The sequence below is a fragment of the Penicillium subrubescens genome, assembly GCF_028828155.1.
Source record: "Penicillium subrubescens strain IBT 31985 chromosome Unknown utg000006l_segment0_segment0, whole genome shotgun sequence".
Classification (NCBI taxonomy): domain Eukaryota; kingdom Fungi; phylum Ascomycota; class Eurotiomycetes; order Eurotiales; family Aspergillaceae; genus Penicillium; species Penicillium subrubescens.
The window spans coordinates 3,311,805-3,332,975 of record NW_026643156.1 but is presented as its reverse complement, the minus strand read 5'-3'; the positions used below and the strand labels follow the sequence as shown (position 1 = coordinate 3,332,975).

General features: G+C 45.9%; 3 protein-coding genes across 3 annotated transcripts; 1 reads left to right on the top strand and 2 right to left on the bottom strand.

The window, feature by feature from the left end:
- Nucleotides 1–4,897: 4,897 nt before the first annotated feature.
- Nucleotides 4,898–6,901, bottom strand: N7473_009727 (uncharacterized protein; the record flags this gene model as incomplete). Its single annotated transcript, XM_057155666.1, has 6 exons — nt 4,898–5,639; nt 5,693–5,802; nt 5,857–6,168; nt 6,217–6,360; nt 6,405–6,690; nt 6,759–6,901. 6 exons carry the CDS (start codon nt 6,899–6,901, stop codon nt 4,898–4,900), a joined length of 1,737 nt encoding a protein of 578 aa, XP_057006796.1.
- Nucleotides 6,902–15,105: 8,204 nt separating this feature from the next.
- Nucleotides 15,106–15,600, bottom strand: N7473_009726 (uncharacterized protein; the record flags this gene model as incomplete). Its single annotated transcript, XM_057155665.1, has 1 exon — nt 15,106–15,600. The coding sequence occupies one exon, from the start codon at nt 15,598–15,600 to the stop codon at nt 15,106–15,108; it is 495 nt and encodes a 164-aa protein (XP_057006795.1).
- Nucleotides 15,601–16,837: 1,237 nt separating this feature from the next.
- Nucleotides 16,838–17,775, top strand: N7473_009725 (RTA1 domain-containing protein; the record flags this gene model as incomplete). Its single annotated transcript, XM_057155664.1, has 3 exons — nt 16,838–16,994; nt 17,081–17,329; nt 17,387–17,775. The coding sequence occupies 3 exons, from the start codon at nt 16,838–16,840 to the stop codon at nt 17,773–17,775; spliced, it is 795 nt and encodes a 264-aa protein (XP_057006794.1).
- Between the last annotated feature and the right edge of the window lie 3,396 nt (nt 17,776–21,171).

Below are 21,171 nucleotides of genomic sequence, written 5' to 3'. Positions count from 1 at the left end.
AGTAATTTAAACATGATAAAAAATTAGTAAAAACAAAATAAAATTGAGGATTTTAAAAATTAATCTTTTATTGAAAATATCAATTTCATATTTAATTGATGAACCTACACCAGCTATTATTAGGTTTATGTTTAATTATCAAAATGGTAGCAGGCGTTACATTCGCTATGCACTATACACCTAGTGTAGCGGAAGCATTTAACTCGGTAGAACATATAATGGAAGATGTTAAGAATGGTTGATTAGTGCGTTATTCACACGCTAACACAGCATCAGCATTCTTCATAACACACAATCAGAAATTCAACATTATTCACATTTATAATGATTATCCTTGTTACACGTTTAATTACTCAATAAAGCTTATAGGTTGAGAGGGTGTAGGCGTTTGTTCATATTTATTAGTAAACTTCTCATTTACTAGAATCGCTGCAAACCGAAGCTCTCTATCAGCTTTATTAACATATAGAGTCGGTGATTGTTTATGAACTGCAGGTATGTTTGCAATTTTATGATCTTTTGGTAATACAGACTATAGTACAGTATTTACACTAGATATCGACAACGATAAAGCCTACTATCCGGAAGACATATCACTAACAAACTGAGGTCATAGTCGACATTATCTGACCTAGGGGGATTACCCGAGGCAGTGACAGCACAGTGTGAGCGCGTGTAAAGTTACGGAAGGTCCCAGTCGAATTCAACAGGATTTATTTGAATCATAGAAAGCCCAAACCACCACGAATGAAAAAAACGAAAATAGTACGCCAAAACCTTCACGCTGTTAATATTCTTCGGGGATTCAACCAATCGGAAAGGCCACAAGATGGGCAAATGTGGTAATAGCTTCCTCAAATAACACCGAAACACGGCGAGCCAACTATCGGGAATTAGCTCTCAGTTTCGCCTCCAATATCTATGGGCCTCTGGCAGTCTCACTAACCACCACGAAACATATACCGGTGACGCGCGCTCCACAAGCTCCGCACGCGGACGCCCTGAATCGACGGGAAAACTAGGAATGAATATGGTTAACCTGGTGTCGAAGAGAATTCAGCTTCACCGCCGTTGTGGCAGCATCTAGGTGAGGGGCTACCAAGGAACCGATGACTCTAGAGTTAAACAGGTATTGCTGTCTTTGCCCGATGGAGGAGACTTCGAAATGACGGGTCCGTAGACTGGCGCATTTGCTCATCTAAATTGATTACATTCCTGAACTGATGCCATAAGGGGTGCCCATCTTCATATTCAACATTGCCAGTTCTGGGATCCTTCGACAGTGCTGGTCCTCGCACCGGTGGGAACTGGAAAAACGCTGTCAACCTGGCGCCAAGCCGGATATAGCACGGGAGGGTCCTCTTCTGGCCTAAGGGACATAAATGGCAAATTCTTAGCCCACTCTTGTCACCTGCATGTGTGTTCAGATCATGATCGTGCGGAGAACGGCCCGGTTGGCGTTGTGTGAGGTGGCCTACACGACCAATAGTATTTGTGGCGACCCCCGCTGCCGCCTGCCCTCTTCAGATGGTTAACGCTGGTGAACACTTTTATGTAGACTGGATGCCATAGAGCCTAACTTATAACTGCAGATAGCTATGGCGCGGGTTGCCGGTTCTCGGTCGCAAAAAAATGGTTGTAGAACGCCGTCAGTAGGTGACCCTATTCTCGGGGAGCGGGAACTGGTTCTGCACCAAATTGTAGTGCCCAAATCACTCGCAAACTGATGCCTTCCAGCACCGCATAATAAGTCGCAGAGCGACAGCGTAAAGAGGTTGGCCGCCTAAGTAACACGAGAACTAATTTTTAGTGAACTTAGGCTAGGAGTCAATCCTCCTACTTAGTCTCGCTGGAAACTACAAATATATTGTCGGAGTGTTAAGAGAAGAATAGTCCAAATCCTTTGACCTTATGACACTCGCTTATCTCCTCATCTGTCTACTTGCCATTTTAGTGCGCTGGTAACTAGTGTAATTAATAAAAGATTTCATCAAACACTACGAGCAGACTAAGATACCTGCCTCACTAGTTGCGACGTGTGCTTTTCACACGCGTGGCCCCTATTACAAACCTCCTCCCAACATGTCAATCAATCAATCAATCAAACTAGCTGAAAAAAAATCAACTACAGATGCGGGTACTAAGCGCAAGCCTCAACCCCTCTCTGGGACTCTCGTTACTTTTTGTCGGACGCGAAGGTGTTGAGTCTCTTGCCGGCGATTCGGTATTATATCGATGGTAATAATTTGAACGATTCAATTTAGGAGTGGTAGGAGCATGTTATTGGTTCTTTGGTAGGGATAAGCTTCTTCAAGAGGAAGAGGTTACCACATATTCAGGCCGGCATGCTTAGCTAACTAGTGCAGGTTAACCCACACATATATATGTTGCTATATATTATAATACCTACCTAATAGACTTTAGAAACTAAGTTGGAACCATTCCTCTACAATATTCAGATCTGTTACCAATACGCCTTAGGCACTTCACCCTCTAGGAAGAACTTTATAGGCATGGTCCATGTTTCTCCTATCGAAGTAGCACATATGTGATTTAGTCATTATAAGGATATAAGTTACCTACTTACCGGGTATGATGCCTAATTAGTGAAGTCTCGAATAGCATTGATAGTCTTGGAAGCAGGAAATGATAGTAAATATTCAAGGAGGTGGGCCTTATCTTTTACTACTGATATTGCCGAGTTTCTTTATTTTATCTTTAGTTGAAAAAAAATCATTAATAAACTGAATGCTCGGTACTTTCAAACATACCTGTTAAGCGGCTACAAGATGAAATATGGCTATTAATTAGGAAAAGAGGTTTAAGGACTAAGAGGAACACCTGAGGTAAAATCTTCAAGCAGAACAAAATGGTATTTAATTAGCAACGAGACACTTGAGGGGAAAAATATAACTCATTCTCATAATAGATCCAGTGATGATGGTTCAAACGCAAAACCTTCTAGGTCTGGGATAGAAAAACATATCCTTGCCTCGAAACGCTCACACATGGAAAAGTAGCATCGGAAGGAGGTCTGAATGTGCTAACAGGTCCCTCGCAAGATATCTGGTTCTTGGATGGATTTTGAACGTAGGAATAACTTGTGAAAAGTAACGATCGATATTTTTGAGACCAAGAGCCAAATCATATAATTTCAACTCCCCGTTTGGCCCGTATTGCATCAATAGTTAGACTTCCGCATAATCCAACTTCGGTCGAAGGTCTCGACCCAAAACCCGACCTGGACGCAATGCTGGGCTCCATTAGAACCCATTAAGTCCCAACTTGATCAACTTCTGCATAATTTTGATCGTAAAGCTGCTCAGTCATCCTAATAATATACCTTTTTTACAGCTGTTCTAGGTTATACTATCTATCACTATATGCTCGCAGTATGAATGACTTGAAAATTCAAGAAATAACTTGATATTCTATTAGGCTATACCTATATTACAGCGAACTACCTATTGAAATGTTAAGGTTACGTAGGTTGGGGAGCTGAACTTAGAAGCTCGATATTCTGATCAGTGATTATACAAATATATATTTACTTGGATCTTCCTCTGTTGAAGGATGTTGAGGTTTCAGCAGTCTTCAATACCGCTGGGGCCTTAGTAGATAACAGGTAGTGCTCCCTGAGGCACACTAGTCTTATACGGTAACGTAGATCTTGGGGAAGTGTGTATAGCACACTTCCACTCATGTTTTATCTTAGACTAAGACATCTTCAATATTACCCAGTTGCTGGCATATGCGATCGCTCCTCCTACTCCTATCTCCTCATCTCAACATTATCTTCCATTTTGAAAACCTCACCCCAACCTCGATTTAACCTCAATTGCTCTCAGTTTTCAATATTCGGTATAACACCACTGGCTCTCTAAAGTATGAGAATCTGAAGACCGTAGCTCACGGGAAAGGTTGAACAGAATGGAGTGCAAAACCTAGATGGGAATAAACTAAATTCGGAAATGTGGGACAATACAAAATACATCGAATCGACCCCATTCCACGCAGACACCCCCCCACAATGGGATAGGGTTACTTCTGTTCTAAGGTTGCTTGCGTGGGTTGCTTTGCTTTTGCTGCTTTTTCTTGGGTCAGCACTTGCATGTCTTGCACGTGACCATTCTCTCAATTCCCGCAACTGGTGCAGGCGTTTAACGGCTCTTTAACACTGCTTGGGCATATTATCGTCGAGGTCCCGTAAAGTATGAAATAACCAGGGATCTCAAGATTTTTATGTGTACTTCAAAATTTGATGTCGAATAAGATCGACATATCTTGGTTAATGAGTATCCCTCCCATCAGGAGAAACAGGCAGCATAGAGGAACTGAACAAAAAGGAGAGGGATCTTGATATAATTCACAGCCGTCTGTTCAGCGTCTAAGTGAGGAAGAACTCGGTAAAGGCGAAGCAGTTTTATATCTGAGCTGGATAAGGATGAGACCAATGAAGATAATGATGGAAACAGTGATGCGGATGTTCCCTTACCAAAGACACAACACCGTATATCAGGGAGGGTCCGAAAAGGTGCCTTGAGCTAGGCGGGAGGTAGTGAGGTAAATCGAGTAGGTTAATGAAAGAAAAGATTCCCGAGTCAATTTCTGTCTGCTCTACATGACTTTATTGGCATAGCGCTGTAGTATGAATAGTCCAAAACACAGCCGATTACTACATGATTTAAGTACGCCAATGCAAGCCATGAATTCGTTGTTTGCCCTAGTTTGTTGTGCCGAGGCATAATCTGTGTTTTATATTACAGAAAGAGAGATAACACAGCCAACAATAAAAACATCAATTTCAATTTGCACGAGTACCATTCTGTAGCGTATTCACAAAGCAATTATGTCAGTATCAAGCTTCCATTCCCTGGAAATGAACCACGATACGAGTTCAGGGGTTCATGTCTGCTTGGCTATAAAGGCCCGGCTTCTCAATGAAACTTCCATGGGGGCCCATTCCATATACCTGGGGCATAGAGGCCCTCGCGACCTCAGCTAAAGTCTTCCCATCAAGAGCCACAAGTGTACTATGCGAACCTTCACGGTTGACAACGATGGTTAGGGTTATACCATCATCTTCATCAGACGCCCCAGGGCGGCCAATGAAAACCGGCTCACATGGCGCACTTTCACCGTTCTCGGGGCGCCAAATCTCAACCTTTCCAGTTTGCCAATCAGCCTTCGCAATTCCGGCACTAAATGCGCAAGAAGGGTGGCTAATCCCGTTGCTCAGTTTTGCGAGCGGAACAAGGGTGCCAGGAGCCGTCCCGCCACTCTCTATTATGCCCCAAACATATCTGTACGACGGATTACACGAGTAAAATTTGTTGATTCTCGGAAGCTCGATGGGGCAATTTGGCATCATCTGCGCAACAGTTGCCCGTCTTTGCGTTTCAGAAAACTTAGGTAAAGCGTTAACGCCGGACAGCTCATAACGAATGAGAGTGCCATCTGTAAACGGTCCTCCGGGGCTGAGTAAATTGCTGAAGTTGAACTCCAGGAATGGACAGCTAGCTCCGTCGTATGAAATAAGATCGACGTGCACGTTCTTAAATCCAGTTCCCTGGTCAATATAATCGTAAGCGTTGACAGAGTGAAAGAACAAAAAGTTCGGAGCTGCATATGTAGCGACCCTAGCCAAAGTTAGGAAGCCTTTCGGTCGGAGTATGCAATTCTGGGGACTTACAAGGTCCCTGTGGTCTTTTGAATGACGAAAAACAAAGTTTTTTCACCCGGCTCTGTCGTAAGCATTTGAGATGCCGGTTTTGAGACATCACTGGTGTCCATATGCAATGGCTTATTAATTTGTGTTATTAGCCGTCTTCAAAAAGACAAACATGTTCAACTTACGTTCCTGATAAATATGCAATATTCCTGGGAAATAGCTAGCGAGTGGATATAGCATGGTCTACAAGGCAGAGCAGTCTTCCAAACCAGTTTCGCTGGGTTACTGGCATAATCGACAGCAAAGACATACATCACTCCCTGCTCAGATATCAAATAATTGTAGATGTGGTGGCGCTGCCGATCTTTGACGGGGTGAGCACAGATCCCGAACCCATTAAGCTCGGGATCGATCGCCGCCCACGTAAACAGTCGCTTGGGTTCTAAGGTTTTTGCGTCACAAATCTGCAGAACATTGACATCAGAGCCGATAATAATCTTGTTATGTTAGTAGGAAATCCTAGACAGTGCCGACACTCCACGTACCTCTTCTTCTTCGGGCTTCGCTGCCGGCTTCCCCCGATTATTCGGGTTGCCGTTGGCAGCGACGTGGAAACCCCTTCTGGGGACCACGTTAACATTGTACTCATCGGGCTCAGCACTCTCATTGGAAGGTAGAAAAATGGATTGCTGTTTCAACAAATGTTAAATGTGAGCTTTCGTAGCCATTTCACAACTGGAGAAAGACATGCCTGTTTCCCAAATTTGGCCCAACATGGGTCCTGGGCGTCTTCTAGAGCTGTATTTGGATTCAAGCCGAACACCAAGGCCTTGAGGAAACCCTGTTCTTTGGCCTTGCGGATAAGACCATCAGCGGTGCTCCGACTGATATATTTCACTTCACCATCGTTGAATTCAAACTTATGTAAAACTCCAAGACCATCAAAAAAATGTTGCAACTGTGCGCTGGGCTTGGAGCCGTCCTCAGAAAGCGGGATAGTCCACGACCCTCCACTGGTCCTGTAAGTTTCTTGAATCAGCATCCAGAGCTTGGTTTTGACACTGGATTGTGTCTTATGCGACGATACCTTACGAATGTCCCGCTCAGCCACTCGGGCCAGGCCCCTTCTGTTTTGCAAATGACCGCCTCACGAGTGTCACCAGTGTTTCTGAAGTACGCCGGGAGAGATCGGCAATCTTCCTCAGATGAAAAATGAACGTTGGGTGTCATCTTTATTTTATCGCAAACGCTAGTAGCTGTCAAAACTTCCTCGTCGAATATTGTTTGGGCAGTAGGTGCGACTAGTACATGAATTGAAGTTCATATACTTTAACTCAATCACTGCCAAAGTACCAATCCGTTGGGCACTCTGGCAGGTGAGATGATCTCGGGTATTTAAGCTGTATTTTGTACTAACCGCCAGCCTTAAGAGGACTCTGAGGAAGATTCTTGCTCGGGTGTAGGCCGGGAACTAACCGACCTCTGAGCATGAAGCAGACTAGCCTTTCTTGAAGATATAATTGTCCGCTGACAAAGCTGACACGGCGATGATGACCACTGAAGATACTTGAGTGGCATAGATGGAGAGAGTGGCGACAGTGGGCCAGCATGGTACCGCGTTACCGCATAACCCAAATTCCGACTTAGTATCTGTGGGGCGTCGGTCTGTTCTCCACCGGCCCAACTGTAAGTAATTGACTTCTCCAGCCGCCAGATCCGTCGACTCCCCGATAGGCGCAGGTTTCGCGTCACGAACTAAGCCATTGTCTTTCCACGGACACTTATTCACACCTTGTAAATTCGCAAACTTCGAGGCAGCCTGATTAACACAGCACACCTGGGCTCCCCATTTTAGCATAAATGGGGGGGGCCTTGGCGTTCGTAAAACCGCTAAATCATCAGAACTAATAAACTGTCAAAGCGAACTGAATCGGTATAGACTACTATGCAAATGGACGAATGAGAACTTCCGAAACCTTCAGAAAAGAGTGATTGATTAAAAAAGGAAAAATATTCAAATGAATGAGAAAAGGGGCAGGTTGAGCTGTCCCATGGTGGTGTAACCGAGTATTTAAGTGACAATACCGATGTCAGCTCTGGTACCGGTTGAGCGAGTCAAGGTCGCTTTCAAACTTATCAGGCGATCTGATATAAGTAGCCATGGTGTAGGTGCCACGGGTCTCGGCTGCTCGACGAGCAGAGTTTGCCTGGCAGCCAATTGTATGAGCCATTACCGGGTGCATCTTCCAAATGCCCACATATCCTTGCCTCATAATACCAGACTGGTATGGAGCCGAACTGCAAAAAGCTGGGAACGAAGGCCGATGGGCTTTAGCCACTGCGGCATCTCAAGCAGGGTTTGGCTTGGCTGCCGGAGGCCTGGTACATCGACCGTGAATAGGATGATCCAGTGAGGAGTGGGGAGGCTCACAGTGAGTATCTTTTGGACGTGCACGGTTCGGAGACAAGCGAAGGTCCAGCATTATCAGACAAATTTTGCATTTCGCTGCCAAAGCTATGCTTTTTCAGGAAATTACACAATGTAATTGCAATGAAAAGACGGTTACTGATTTGATTGAAGCATTGAAACTCATTGTGATTCAAAGGCCTTTTTTACGGTGTTCAGGGGTTTGAATACTGTGGTCAATGATTACTGTTTTCTCGGAATATTGATAATACAGATGGTTCAGCCAGGGAAAACAGAGTGTGAGAGCCATGCCCAGAACTCGTGCCCTATCCTGTTCTTCCTCTCTTTCAGCGCAGCCTGCCGGGAGTTTCGCGGAACTTTAGAGCTCACAATGTAATTCTTTATATCAATACACTGTTGATGCATAGCTGTTTGATCCGACTTCGGTGTTAGAACTCTTGGTGTGGGTACATTCACAATATTCAGAACTTTCTGCAGGCTACGCTGATGTAACCACCAGTAGAAGAAAGACATTGGTAGGTGGTCAACACAAAGCAGGAATGCCACAACGAACCACATTGAGGGGTGATTGAAGGTACCTATTGATGGCGATCTATCGCCACTACGCAAGGAAGCAGGGAAGAGAGGAACAATCTAGTTCGAATACGTGGAGAACAATCTCTGCAGGAGAAAGGAAACAAAGGAAGGGAAGGCCTAAATAGGCCGAAGCAATCAACCTGGCCCTGGAATCATCCTCTAGGAGAATCCCGACGAGGGTTCTCCCGAGGAGATCCCTACGGGATCTCCATCACCTATCATGGCAGCAGTGACTTTAGTCATTCAAGTAGTTACAAAGTCTACCATGCCAGCCGCAAGAAGGAGAGTCACGCAATTGAAACTTCACTTGGTAATACTAAGTCGCAACAGTTAACTCTAATCTGTTAACACAATATTCCTAGTTATTACCCATGCAACGGTATAAAGATCGAATGATGGCTTTCAAGATCGCAACCTCTTTTCACTCGATTTGCTGCAGGCCAAAGCGAAGCTCATAACGGAACAGATCAATAGCATTATGCATTGAGCCAATTCAAAAAAAGTGTAGTCGGTATTGGGGGAGTCGTATATGCAAATATACAACTCGTACGCCGAGAACGACAGCCGAGATTGTAGTTGAAGCTGAGTACTGGATAGCCTTAGGTTTCATAATGACCTTTGGGTGAGCAAGTTGAAGGTAACCATCACAGGAAACCTTCGGCCTTCTATTGATGGGTGCAGATAAGGCAACTAATAGGGGCTGATAAAATTCAAATCCTAGAAGCTTTCAGGTATCGGTAGAGCTACCGCGGGAAGCGGCGCTTCACCAACGAGCGGAAGTAGTAAAAAACAACAACTTCAACGCCGAATTGATTTTTTGAAATATCTCAGGAACCACGCCAGTTGGCAACTTCTCGTAAACGGCAAATTAATCTAACTCCCTGCGCTATATTTTGATACCGGTTTTGAACATCCTCGACCGATATCGCGATGTTGCGCGCGTCAAAGGGCGTTAGGCCGGTCCCGTTAGGGGCTTCCGGAGGCCTATTGAAAACTCTGCTATCGAACAGAGAGCGCGTATTGAACGTCAACTACGGCGCACACGACCTTCTCAAAGAGCTAGGAAGGGGTCAGAACGTAGCTAGACTAGCCCCTAAGGTCGTCAACTTCCTCCGGTAGGTAGAAGACCTGACGAAGGACCTCCTGTCGACGCCCCTAACCGATTAGTAGCAGGAGCTCGAAGCGCTACGCAGAGACCTGAAGCAGGAGATTTAGGCCGCTAAAGCAGCCGTCGAACCGCTAGTAAGGCAGACGATTAGATCGTTCGCCAAAGCAGCTGCTAGAGGGCTAGCGCCGGTACACTTTCTCTCCTCCTACAGCTTATCGAGTAGCTCACTAACCCGCCCGGCGGAGGTAGTACGTGACCGCGAGGTCGTAATGTGCCTAGGTGGCCGCTCGTAAATCAGTGTATTTCGCCGTCTGACTAGCGCAGAGCTCACTAAGCGCGCGAATCAGACTAGAGCGAAAGCGGTACGTTCGACTGATACGGCGCCCCTCGCATCGGTGATAGTGCTGGCCTCACGTCAATTAAAGTCTAGTAATCTCCGCTTCATAATGTGCGATACGAGGGAGGCCGAGGTTATAAGAATTCACCGAGAAAAGTGGGCGAAGGGCCCATATAAAACTAGGTTTGTTTATGTCGGATTTACGGGGTCGGCATAAATCCTTCTACGTGCACAAGCAAGCGAGTGTGCACGGTCAGTCAAATCAGTATACGATTGGCGAAGAATCGTATAGGTCAGGTCGAAAGGGTCAGGTCAGGTCGTATGATTCGGCTTAGGATCGGAAGTTAACTTATGATAGAAGAATGCTCCAACTTCATGACAATCATTAAACTTGATTCAACTAGCTATAGAAAACAGGCAGTATTTATAACTTTATGAAATCAAGGCAATACGTGAGAATAGAATCTCATAGAAATCAGGAGAAATATAGAGTGTTGAAGCTCTTTCGTTATGTGTGCAATCTGTTGATGTCAATCGTTGAAGATCGTCGTTATGTGTACGTTCCGTCGCATTTGTCAAGTTCGATAGCTCTCATAGGCTTATGCACCCACTCATGTTGACAGTTTATATACCGACCTAGGGTGTTATCGTACACGATATGGATATAAGATCGCTCGGTATCAACAAGGCCTCGGATACGCTGCTATAGGAGAGGATTATTAAGGATCTTCTAGCGGCGAATAACTATAACTAGGGGGAAGCGGAGATCGCGAAAGTTAGCTAGCTGCGTATACTAAGTAGGAAATCGGGCCCGCTTATCGTTGAGTTTACCTCTCTAATGCCGGCTAACGTAGCGATTGATAAGGGGATTCTCTGGGATTGCGATAGCCTGATAGCCGTGCTATACAACAGGGTAGCTTGTGTGCGGCAGTGCTTTAACTGTTAATAATATAGATATTAAACAATGGGGTGCACTAATGGCAGTCTGATCAGAACAGACAGGTCGAGGCACGAAAGGGGTAAGCAACTGGCACAAGAAACAAACAGCCCAAGCAACATAGTCGGTGATGGACTGGAGGCCTCTAGTCCATGATAAATCGACAAATGACTTCAACCGCCTACTAGCCAATGGGACTGTAGGCCGTCAGGTAGAAGTGAAGAGACGGTACGACCGACTGGAATGAAAAATCGTCATAAAACCGAAAAAGAATGTATTGCGATTCCAATTGACTAGACTGACAGTTTGTTGTCTATCCCCCTCGTTCCCCTCATCCTCTCATACATGAAGCCTTAGCCAGGGTTAACAGAACAAACAGGCCAAACAGTGCAAACGGAGCAAACAAAACGAACAAAACAATCAAGTAAAACATGATAATACCGAAAGAGAGCTCTTGCAGAAGGAATCGACCAAATCAAATAGAAAAGACTGTCGTTAGCAGCACGCCCGAAAATGATATTCTGGCAGCGGTTCCCCCACTACAATATATAGGATTCACCTATGCTAACAACAGTAGATATGTGTACTGCGCTGAGGGCTATTAGTCTCGGGATTGCCTATAGAAGGACAGCAATACACTAGAGAATAAGTGCGCTAATTGCGAGGGCGTGTATACTACGTAGAGTGCAGAGTGTAAGGCTTGTTAGCGCGAGGTTGAGTGTGTAGGGGAATTTACTAAATACCGTAGGAGATATTTCTAACTAGAAGGGCCTAGCTCGCAGACGACTAGCACCTAATCGAGGGCGGAAAAGGCTAGGGCCCGCACCGCGAAGGCACGCGAGGCTAGGGCAAGGAAGGCTGCTAAGAGAAAGACTAGTAACAACACCGATAGTACGAGGAAGTTAGCACGTATAACAGAGCTAGCGGAGGAGGCCAATTAGGAACAGCTCGAATTAGAACTTAGCTCCGAGCTAGATAAGGTCAATATAAGAGATCTAGAGCGTTAGCTTAAAGCTTACAGGGGCGATCAGGACTACTAACTATCGTTACCACTAGCGCAGTGTAAAGATATACTCTATAAGTCAGGATAGAGGCCTGTCAATCAGGTAGGAGGAATAGAGCCAAGTCAATAGTGTAGAAAGGTCAAAGACTGTTTCTTGAGGATCGTAAAACCTCTTCAACATAGGTCAATTTATATACAGTCTTATCGCTCAAACAGGAAGGAGATATATCCTTAGTAGGGAAATGGGAGCAGGGTGAAACACAAGGCTTATGTAACCTCTGTCAAGGGTGTTCCCTGCAGGAGTTCGTTCACATACTGATAACGATGCCCCAGCGAACCTCCACAGAAAGCCTGCCGGCTTATCAGGTCCGGGAAGCCTGAGGCACCAACACTTGGGAATAACCTCATGCCTGGGTATATCATAACAATTAGATTCCTATCGAGGTCCGTTGGATCCCTGTATACGTAGGCGTTCCTAGCAACGAGACTACTGACGTTGAAGCAAAGTTAGCGGTAACTAGAGGTGCGGTAGGGTACGGGTCGGATCAACCTTAAGCCGGTGATCCGGCGAGCAGTAGATCCCCTAGCGATCGCGTCCTTCTAGCATCGACCGCGAAGCGTCGAGTGCGGCGGCGTATTAAACAGAGATATGCACAAGAGTAGGCAAAAGGGCGAACTAGTAAGCTAAATCAGCGATTGGTAAAGCTTCTAGACAAAAAGGTGCTTCGGCTGTTCGAATCCCTTTCGAAGCCTTATACCTCAGTGTTGATTCAGATGCGATCGATGCGTATTACACTAAACCACTTTCTGTTCAAAATCAAGGCGGTCGGATCAGATAAGTGCTACTGTGGAGAAGGGTCTTAAACACCGAGACATATCTTAATACAGTGCCCGTTGTACGCTGATCTAAGGCAGACCTTCCTTGACAAGATCCGGATAACCGATCTTAGGGATTCGACGGATTATGATACGATTAGATCGCACTCGCAGGCCACCCGCTACGTAGCCGAATTTATACTTCAAACAGGCCTACTAGGACAGTTCCGGCACGTCGAAATCGAGCCAGAGCCTCCGCAGGGCGAAGAAAACGATCCGCCAGGATGATCTAGCGACGGCACAGGGGGTGAAGACGCTAGGTAGGAGGAACGCTAAACCCACGGCCACCGAGAGGTCGTGGAAGAATACATCCAAGTCAACACGCCAGTCGACGACGAACGCCACTAATCGAGAACGAAGCAGGAGAGATACCGGGGATAGAGGTGCAGAGGAAGCGGCAGGCTAATGTGAGGGCGAATTGAGAGATATGTCGTGGGACTGAGGGTTTGGAGGGCGTTTCGGTACTGTTTTTGGGCTGATTTTGGGCTGATTTTCTATAGCAATACGCCGTTTTGCTATGTATTTACTGTTTTATGCGCGAGTCTGGCGTTCGGATCACTCTTGCTTCCGCCGGAGGGAGCGCCTGCATAGCCATTACGCCACTAGTTAGGCTGTAACAGGTTAATAGAGTGTTGATTGATTGATTGATCGATCGAACGAGCGGACGTACCGCAGAGCAGAAATTTGATAGAATTGACTTATATATCCTAAAACTGGTAATCCACCGAGACCCACTACCGGTCAGAAATCCTCCACCCGTCAAGACCGTAGTAATTTTTGCGTTTAGTCGGTCTTAATATTATCTTGCTACGTTTGCCGTAGTATCGGCCGGCATAGTTCATGGCAGTAGTGCATAGCCCATGGTATTTGGCCAAATATCAGAATATAACATAGCTTGAAGTGATTTCAATTTTTAAACATATTTGATGTTATCAATCTGTTGTGATGAGGGATAGGATCTAGACGGAGCGATAGCATATGCCGGCAATTGAGTATTATTTTGAAGATGTCCAAGACTAAGATGCCCCCTGAGGGGAAGCGTGATTATACGCTTCCCACCTGTCCACTTTAACATATAAGGTTAGTGTGCATAAAGGAGAACGGTCTACTAATTCGTAAGGCCTCGGTGGCATTGAAGACTGCCGAAACATCAACAATAGGAACTCGCTATGAGGCAAGAGCACATAAGGCATCCCAAGAACGCATCAGGATTACTCCGTGACCATATAGATAATGTGCGGGATGAGATCAGGCGATCTCAGAACCCTGTGTATCGTACTGCTAAACAAGTTCACCAAAATGTTTGTCTATATAAGTAACATATGTTACATATATGCTAACCATATGCTGACCTTATATTAGACAAACGCCATAAAAGATCTGCCAATCGTCGTATCAATAGACTATACCTACCTTGGAACCCAACCAATCTCTACAATATTCTTGACCCTGTGCTGCGAAGAGACTCGATGCCGCAAGCTGCACCCACTAGGCATCAATTCGCTGATCCACAAACTCTCTGACCGTAGAAGAAGCAGTCTCTTGGCTGGACTGTAAACCCGCCCACCAAAACCCAGCCCAAGACCTAAATAAGTACTTTTTATAACCCAAAATGGCAAAAGTAGTTGATGGATTATTATACATTCTCAAACAAAGCCCGTTTATGCCGTGCATAGACCCGAACGTGTGCTTATGCTAAAGAGGGGAAGAGTACTCTCCACCAGAGTGCCATATGTGCATCCACAGTTCCACCGCCCTTCACCAATTTGCTGTTATCGGAGCGAGGTATATGAGCAGGAACGAAGAGGGTAGCAAAATCGATGATGGAATTTGACGGGAGTGGCCATTTAGCACGGAATTTGTGAATCTTCGACCTCTTCAGCATGCTGTGTGAAGAAAAAGCTCCAGCATGTGCGAATATGGATGATTCTGATCAAATCGACAGCCCTGCTATCAATGACTAGTATGGGTAGGTGGATCGACGGCCGGGGTAGTCTGCCGTGATGAGCAGGTTTATATTTTTCAAATTGTTCTGCTCTAGGAAACCCTGTGCTAGTTTGTTAGAACAAACTTTGTGGTATTCTTGGGAGACGATGGGGATCGCTCAAGCACCGGGAATCTCTTATAACATAACTTACCTAAACCATTGTCTCTGTCGAGACAAGAGATCTAACCACCTAGTCGTTTCCAAAGAACTGACGCGGAGACGGAAACGACATCAGCCGGAGACATATTGACACTCTTCGAGTCAGAATTCTTCTTGGATCCCACGAGGGAGAAGGACCGCCAGGTGGACCTCTTGCTTAGTTGTTGACGCAGAGTTCGAAATAAGTTGACATCGAAGGGATTGATAGGCGCGAGCTGCGATCGCTCCGACCGACGAAACATCATTGAATCCTTCTTAACCGAGATTAAAGGGTGGGAATTACAGTCGCAGAACATCAGGCAATTGCATTGAGTGATCTCAGTGGCGCCAGTTTCGAGATTTAACTGCAGTAAGAAGTCGTCCTTTGCATCGCTCAGGGCATCCTTTGCCCGTTGGAGAAACTTGGACTTTTCGATGACGGAGGGCTCACGCTTCTGTAGACCATAGAGTTGAACTGGGTTCAAGTTTGTTGTCTCATTCACAGGAGAGGAGTAAAAACGAGAGGGCGTCTCGGGCATCCTTGCGCTCACGGTGTCGGCGAGGCGATGATAACGGATCAGAATATGTCAAATGCCCACTAAAGTAGGCCTTTCTCGCATTTCGAGTTTTAGTAGCAGTTACCTGATCGAGGATAGCGGGGTTGTTTCTGTAACTGAATCGCTCTTCGAGACCCTGTTCACCGAGATGCAAATTTTCTGGTGCATAATTTTGAAATATATCTGGCCAATTCGCTGCAGAAAACAGGGTTGAAAATGAACCATGTTACGGCTCAGAAGATCCTTCGGTGTCTCCAGCACAAAGCTTAGACATGCATACCAATCTCTATAGCTCGGTAGTAAAAGCACCAAATGCAGAAACGAGTAGCACCGGCGTCAGTCTCAAAGGGAAGTCACAGAGACAAAGTATTGGCTGGTGAGTGCAGAGTTTTTCGACCATTTCTGGTTCGTTGCACCGTAATCCTAGTTTTGTCTGTGCCAAGTACAATTCTCTCAATGTTCCGCTGACACATCAGAGATTAAGCCGAAAGGTAACTAGTTATAGGCTAGACGGGGTGGGGAACTCGGAACCAATCTAGGATAATTCACGTCTCGTAGTCTGGGCAGGTGTTCAGGTCACAATCTTTCCAGGAAGCGGAGCTTCGCTACAAACAGGTCCTGACTGTGTACGATGGAACTGGCGTGTTGATTGAATAGCCAGAATTTGTTATTGGGGCGGAGAGCAGACTCCCTCCTCTTATCTTTCCCCACCCCCTGTCTTTCCACGCCCTCCATCTCTCGTACGGTCCCAACTGTGCTGGGGGTCTAAATGGAGTAGATATATGGGATTCACCTTCCTTACTTCTTGTATAACAACTCTGGTACCGTATCCCGTGTATGTTAGTCCTCTAGGGACGGATTTCAGCTGCATCTTTCTTCAATCAACCACTTCCTCATCCAAGACTTGCTCCGCGTGACCCTACCTGGTTGCTTATTTGAGCAGGTGAATCATTAGCCTGTACTATCACAGCCTGCCAATGTCGCCGTGCTTCTCAATTGGCCTGTTAATTTTGCCCCCAGTGAGACACTTACGCGTTACGCGTCGTAACAAGGCGCCGATTGCCAAAAGCCAGATTGTTCAGGCGCAGTGGCTTATCAGCGCCGGGTTTTGGCTATATATAGCAGTCAGTCTACCCATAGCCTCCAAGCAATCACTCTACGCTTTCTTTGCGCTTACCGGCCAGTCGAGCAACTTCCGCAAAACCAGACCATATCCAAGATGGCTAAACCTGAACTAGTGAAATATCATTACAACCCCTCACTCGCAGCTGCAATCCTATTCGCAGCTCTATTCGGCCTGTCTGGACTTCTTCACGTCTGTCAGCTGGTTAAAGGGAGAACATGGTATTTTCTCGCCTTCTTGGTGGGAATCTTGTGTAAGTTCTGCCACCAACGATTCTGGGAAGTCACAAATATCAACTCCAGGACTTTTCTTTGGTTTACTAATCCTGCTGTGCTATAGTTGAGGTCGCAGGTCATGCAGCACGCGCGTATAATGCAACTGAATCTCCAAATTGGTCCAGCGGTCCATGGACTATGCAGCTACTTCTTCTTCTCTTAGCCCCGGCGTTATATGCAGCCTCAATTTACATGATACTGGGACGACTTATCAGATTACTGGATGCCGAGAAATATTCTATTATTCGAACACGATGGCTGACCAAGCTCTTTGTGCTCGGTGATGTGGTCTCTTTTGCTGTCCAGGGCATTGGTGCGTCCTTAAAATATTCTAGGTGTCTAGAAAACACTTTCTAACTCAATTTTAAAGGTGGGGGAATGATGTCAAGCGCAGATGATAAAGACGGGCTTGACCGAGGCCAGAACGTTATTCTAGCTGGCCTAGGAGTTCAGATACTCTTCTTCGCAGCCTTCATTCTCGTAATTTCGATTTTCCATCGTCGCATCCACAGTCAGCCGACTAGAGCGAGTGAAGAAACTCCTTTGCCTTGGAAGCAATACATCCTGGTCCTCTATTTTGTCTCTATTCTTATTATGATTCGGTCCATCTTCAGGTTGGCTGAATTTGGTGCTGGGCAGACAAGTGTCCTTCAAACTTCTGAAGTCTTTCTATACTGCCTGGATACAATGCTGATGTTTTTCTGCTGCGTGGTTTTCAATTTACGGCATCCGAGCCAGGTTGTTCAAAATCCGAAATAAAATCCTGTGGACGCTTTGGAGCTGGAACATGTAACATTACCCACGATCAAATTCGAGGCCGTCACGGCGTATAATCGTTGATATGAAGTCTGTTAAGGATTTGGACTTGTTGACCGCTGCTAATGTACTGTTTAACAGTTCTCTTGTACTACAGATAGTCGTTTCGTTGAGGGTAAGATCTCTTACTCAGAGGGCTATTCAAACTTCCTTCGTTTCCACAGTTAATTTCCCAGAGTTGGCACAGATGTTCATTCCCACGCATCCGGGCCTCCTCTCCTGAACCAAATAGAATTATAAGTATGATTTTCAATATCAGAGATAATGCATTAGAGCTCGAGCACGCTTGTAGAAATACATTGAGGTAGAGTACGCTCGTTCATTCCCTATGTATGCAAACTTTAGACCTCTATACAAATACTAGGGGGATTGGGTGGACGATGAATATTTGTTAGGGCAAGCTGAGACAATAATGGCTAGTACTCCTCGTAGGCGAATGGGATGGTGGATAGGGTCAAGCGGAACCAGTCTTGAATGCAAAGGTTGATTGATTAAAGAGAAGAAAAGAGATACATATTACAGCGAACCACTCCACCGTTTCCCAAAGGCACGGACTCGTCCTGACCAAATGTATACTGCAAACTCGTTGAGTTGATGGTTTGAATGTTGCGGTATCGGTTTTGCATACTCTCACAGAATCGTAAGCGAATAGCTTGAATAAAACCCAAGGCTCCAAATAGTGTTGATTATCTCACTTGAGAAATAGCAAAATTACCTTTATATGAAAAATTGTCGGACTGACCGTCAAAAGTACTGTGACCAGGATGGACAAACAATTTTAACGCTGGGTGTTAGCCAAGTTTCTCCAATCCGTATGGAACTACGGGAGCTTCACCCACGCCGAATGACCCGAATGCCCCGCGAGCCTCCGATACGGAAAGGCGTTGATCCTGGTAACAATCATAATGTACCAGATACTATGAAGGAAATTCAAGAACCAGGAAGCTGAAGAAGGACTCAGACTTATGTTGTCAAAGGTGCCGAATCAATCAGGGCCGCAAGTCTCCGGTAGGGTAGAAGTGTCTCAAGTGAAAACCTCCAAAGCACCGAAGCTCTGTCTGGTATTGAAACTCCGCCCTGGAACAGCGTCGGTAACGAATAACCTACAGAGAAAATGTCATATTTTTTACATTAGCTTCCTGGCTGGTTCTGCACGTTCAATGAAATACGGCCCGCGCGACTAAACTGTCCACGAAATGGCTGGCTAAACCCGGGTTCAGGCAAGCGCGACTCAGCCCCATGCAATGTCCATTTTTGCAACAGTTCGGAAAAAGCGTGAGTGTAGTACGGAGTATCCGTAGGGGGATCTGTTTTCGATGTCGCCAGTATCTCGGAAGCGAGTTTGACTTCGGTATTTCGGATACTTGAAGATACTCTTTGTCTCAGAGCGAGAGTTCCCCAATCGAAATGTTAGACAACAATCTCCGAATCCTACAGCTGAACATCATGAAGTCGAGGGCGGGCATGGAGGCCCTCATCAGCGATCACCAGACCCAAAATCTGGACGTGCTGCTTATCCAGGAACCATACATGACCACATATCGAACACACGTAAACCAAAACGCCCGGAGACTATATCGATCAACGGCAGAGGCGACTCGATCTGATTCCGAAGTCTTGGTACTTCGGAAAACCAGAAATTAGACTACTCGCTCCCGGATGCGCACTGCCCGATCTCACTGCTCAACGCGCTCTGCAAGCTGCTAGAGGCAGTGATGTCATGCGGCTGTCCTACTTCGCCGAGCATTACGGACTTCTTCTCGACATTTAGTTTGGAGGACGTCCAGGATGTACACCGGAGCAAGCCCTGCTGGTGCTTACTACGCGTTTGACAGGACCTGGCTCGGACAGAGAATTGTCACACTAGTGGCCTTTGACCTGAAGGGAGCTTCGAAGGTGTCAACAACGTGAGCCTCGACGCTCGCCCATAAGAAAAAAGCGCTCCACTGGTAGCCAGAAGGTCGGTCACGAGTTTTATGAGTCATATCGATGGTTCGCCAAGTTAAAGCCTCGGCCAATATCTTTTTCACTACAAATTGTTGCTTGTTGTTTAAGGGAATATATTGGGCAACCAATGATGCTAGCGACGTAGCACTAGGATTCTCACTAAGCTGAAATCGACGATCCTGCAACACTAGACCACGTCTGAGTCTACTAGCATAGGTTGTAAAATACCATGTCTAATATCTTGATCGAATCATCTAGCTGAAAGCTTATGCCTAGCTCTTTGGTAGTGGAAGGATATTCTTCGTGCTTGTTAGGTATTTGAGACGTCGTTGCTAGTTTTGTAGCACGGAAGGGGATAAAATCTGAAACCTGAGGTGTTATTGACAGAAGAGGTGGAAAAGGCAAGTTGGCGCGGGTTGATATGTAGTATATTTTGTGCTTGTGCTGCATCTTGAAGTAATGCAGGGATTAGGTGTGCCGTGATAGTTATTTCAGGCTTGTCTGACGCGGAACCTGCTGGTCACTGTGAGTTAGCGAGATGCGGAATGGTAATACCTTATTGTAAACTAGGACTACCCATGTTTACCAACTGTCAGCCGATTACGGCTCCGTATCGCTTGCTCGGAATCCAAGAGTATCCCTCAACCGTACCGTTGCTGTGCGAAGCCTTACGTCGGATTCGGGTCCTGTTGAGTATCTTGCAGAACATGCCAGAGTGTGCGCCAACTAAGTCAGTCACTAAGTGTTGCCACGGAGTGAGCTCCCCTACTCGTAGGTTGGGTTGTCTTGAAACACACATCTAATTGAGGCCACTCAGATGCTAACGGGTGTTTGTTCTGGCCAGAAAATCTAGGGTGTGTTTTGGACTTAGGGTGTAGCCAGCCTGGCTGAGAAGGCGACAGATGGTGGAATGCAAGGGGTCAAATCCTGCATTCTGATTGGTCAAACATGACTAAGCAAAATGTGAAGAGAATCTTGTGTGGCAGACAAGAGTGTGCCAGATGGACTTTTATATAGCAAAACCCAAAAAGTGTATCCATCCAACATATTTTGGTGCCTAACGAAAAATGTCCTAACCTGGGCGTGTTGAAAAAGGGAGTTTACTGTATAAAATATAAATGGAGTGTATGTGACGATCATGACGGTAACTGGATGCGGAAGTGCGATGGCACAGGTTCGGGATGGAAGGAACGCGTGTTTGAGACGTGTGAGAGGAGGGTGCACACCGAACACCCTCGAAATATCTCCTTTCCCTTCCACCTCTCTAGCTGGGCTGCCCTGAAACCTTAAGCTCCCGCCGGCCATTTTGTGTATGGTTAGGGTGTCAGTAGATGAATAAGCGGTCAAATCCTTTCGAGGGTTGGGATTCTATAGGGAGACGCAAGCTAGCGT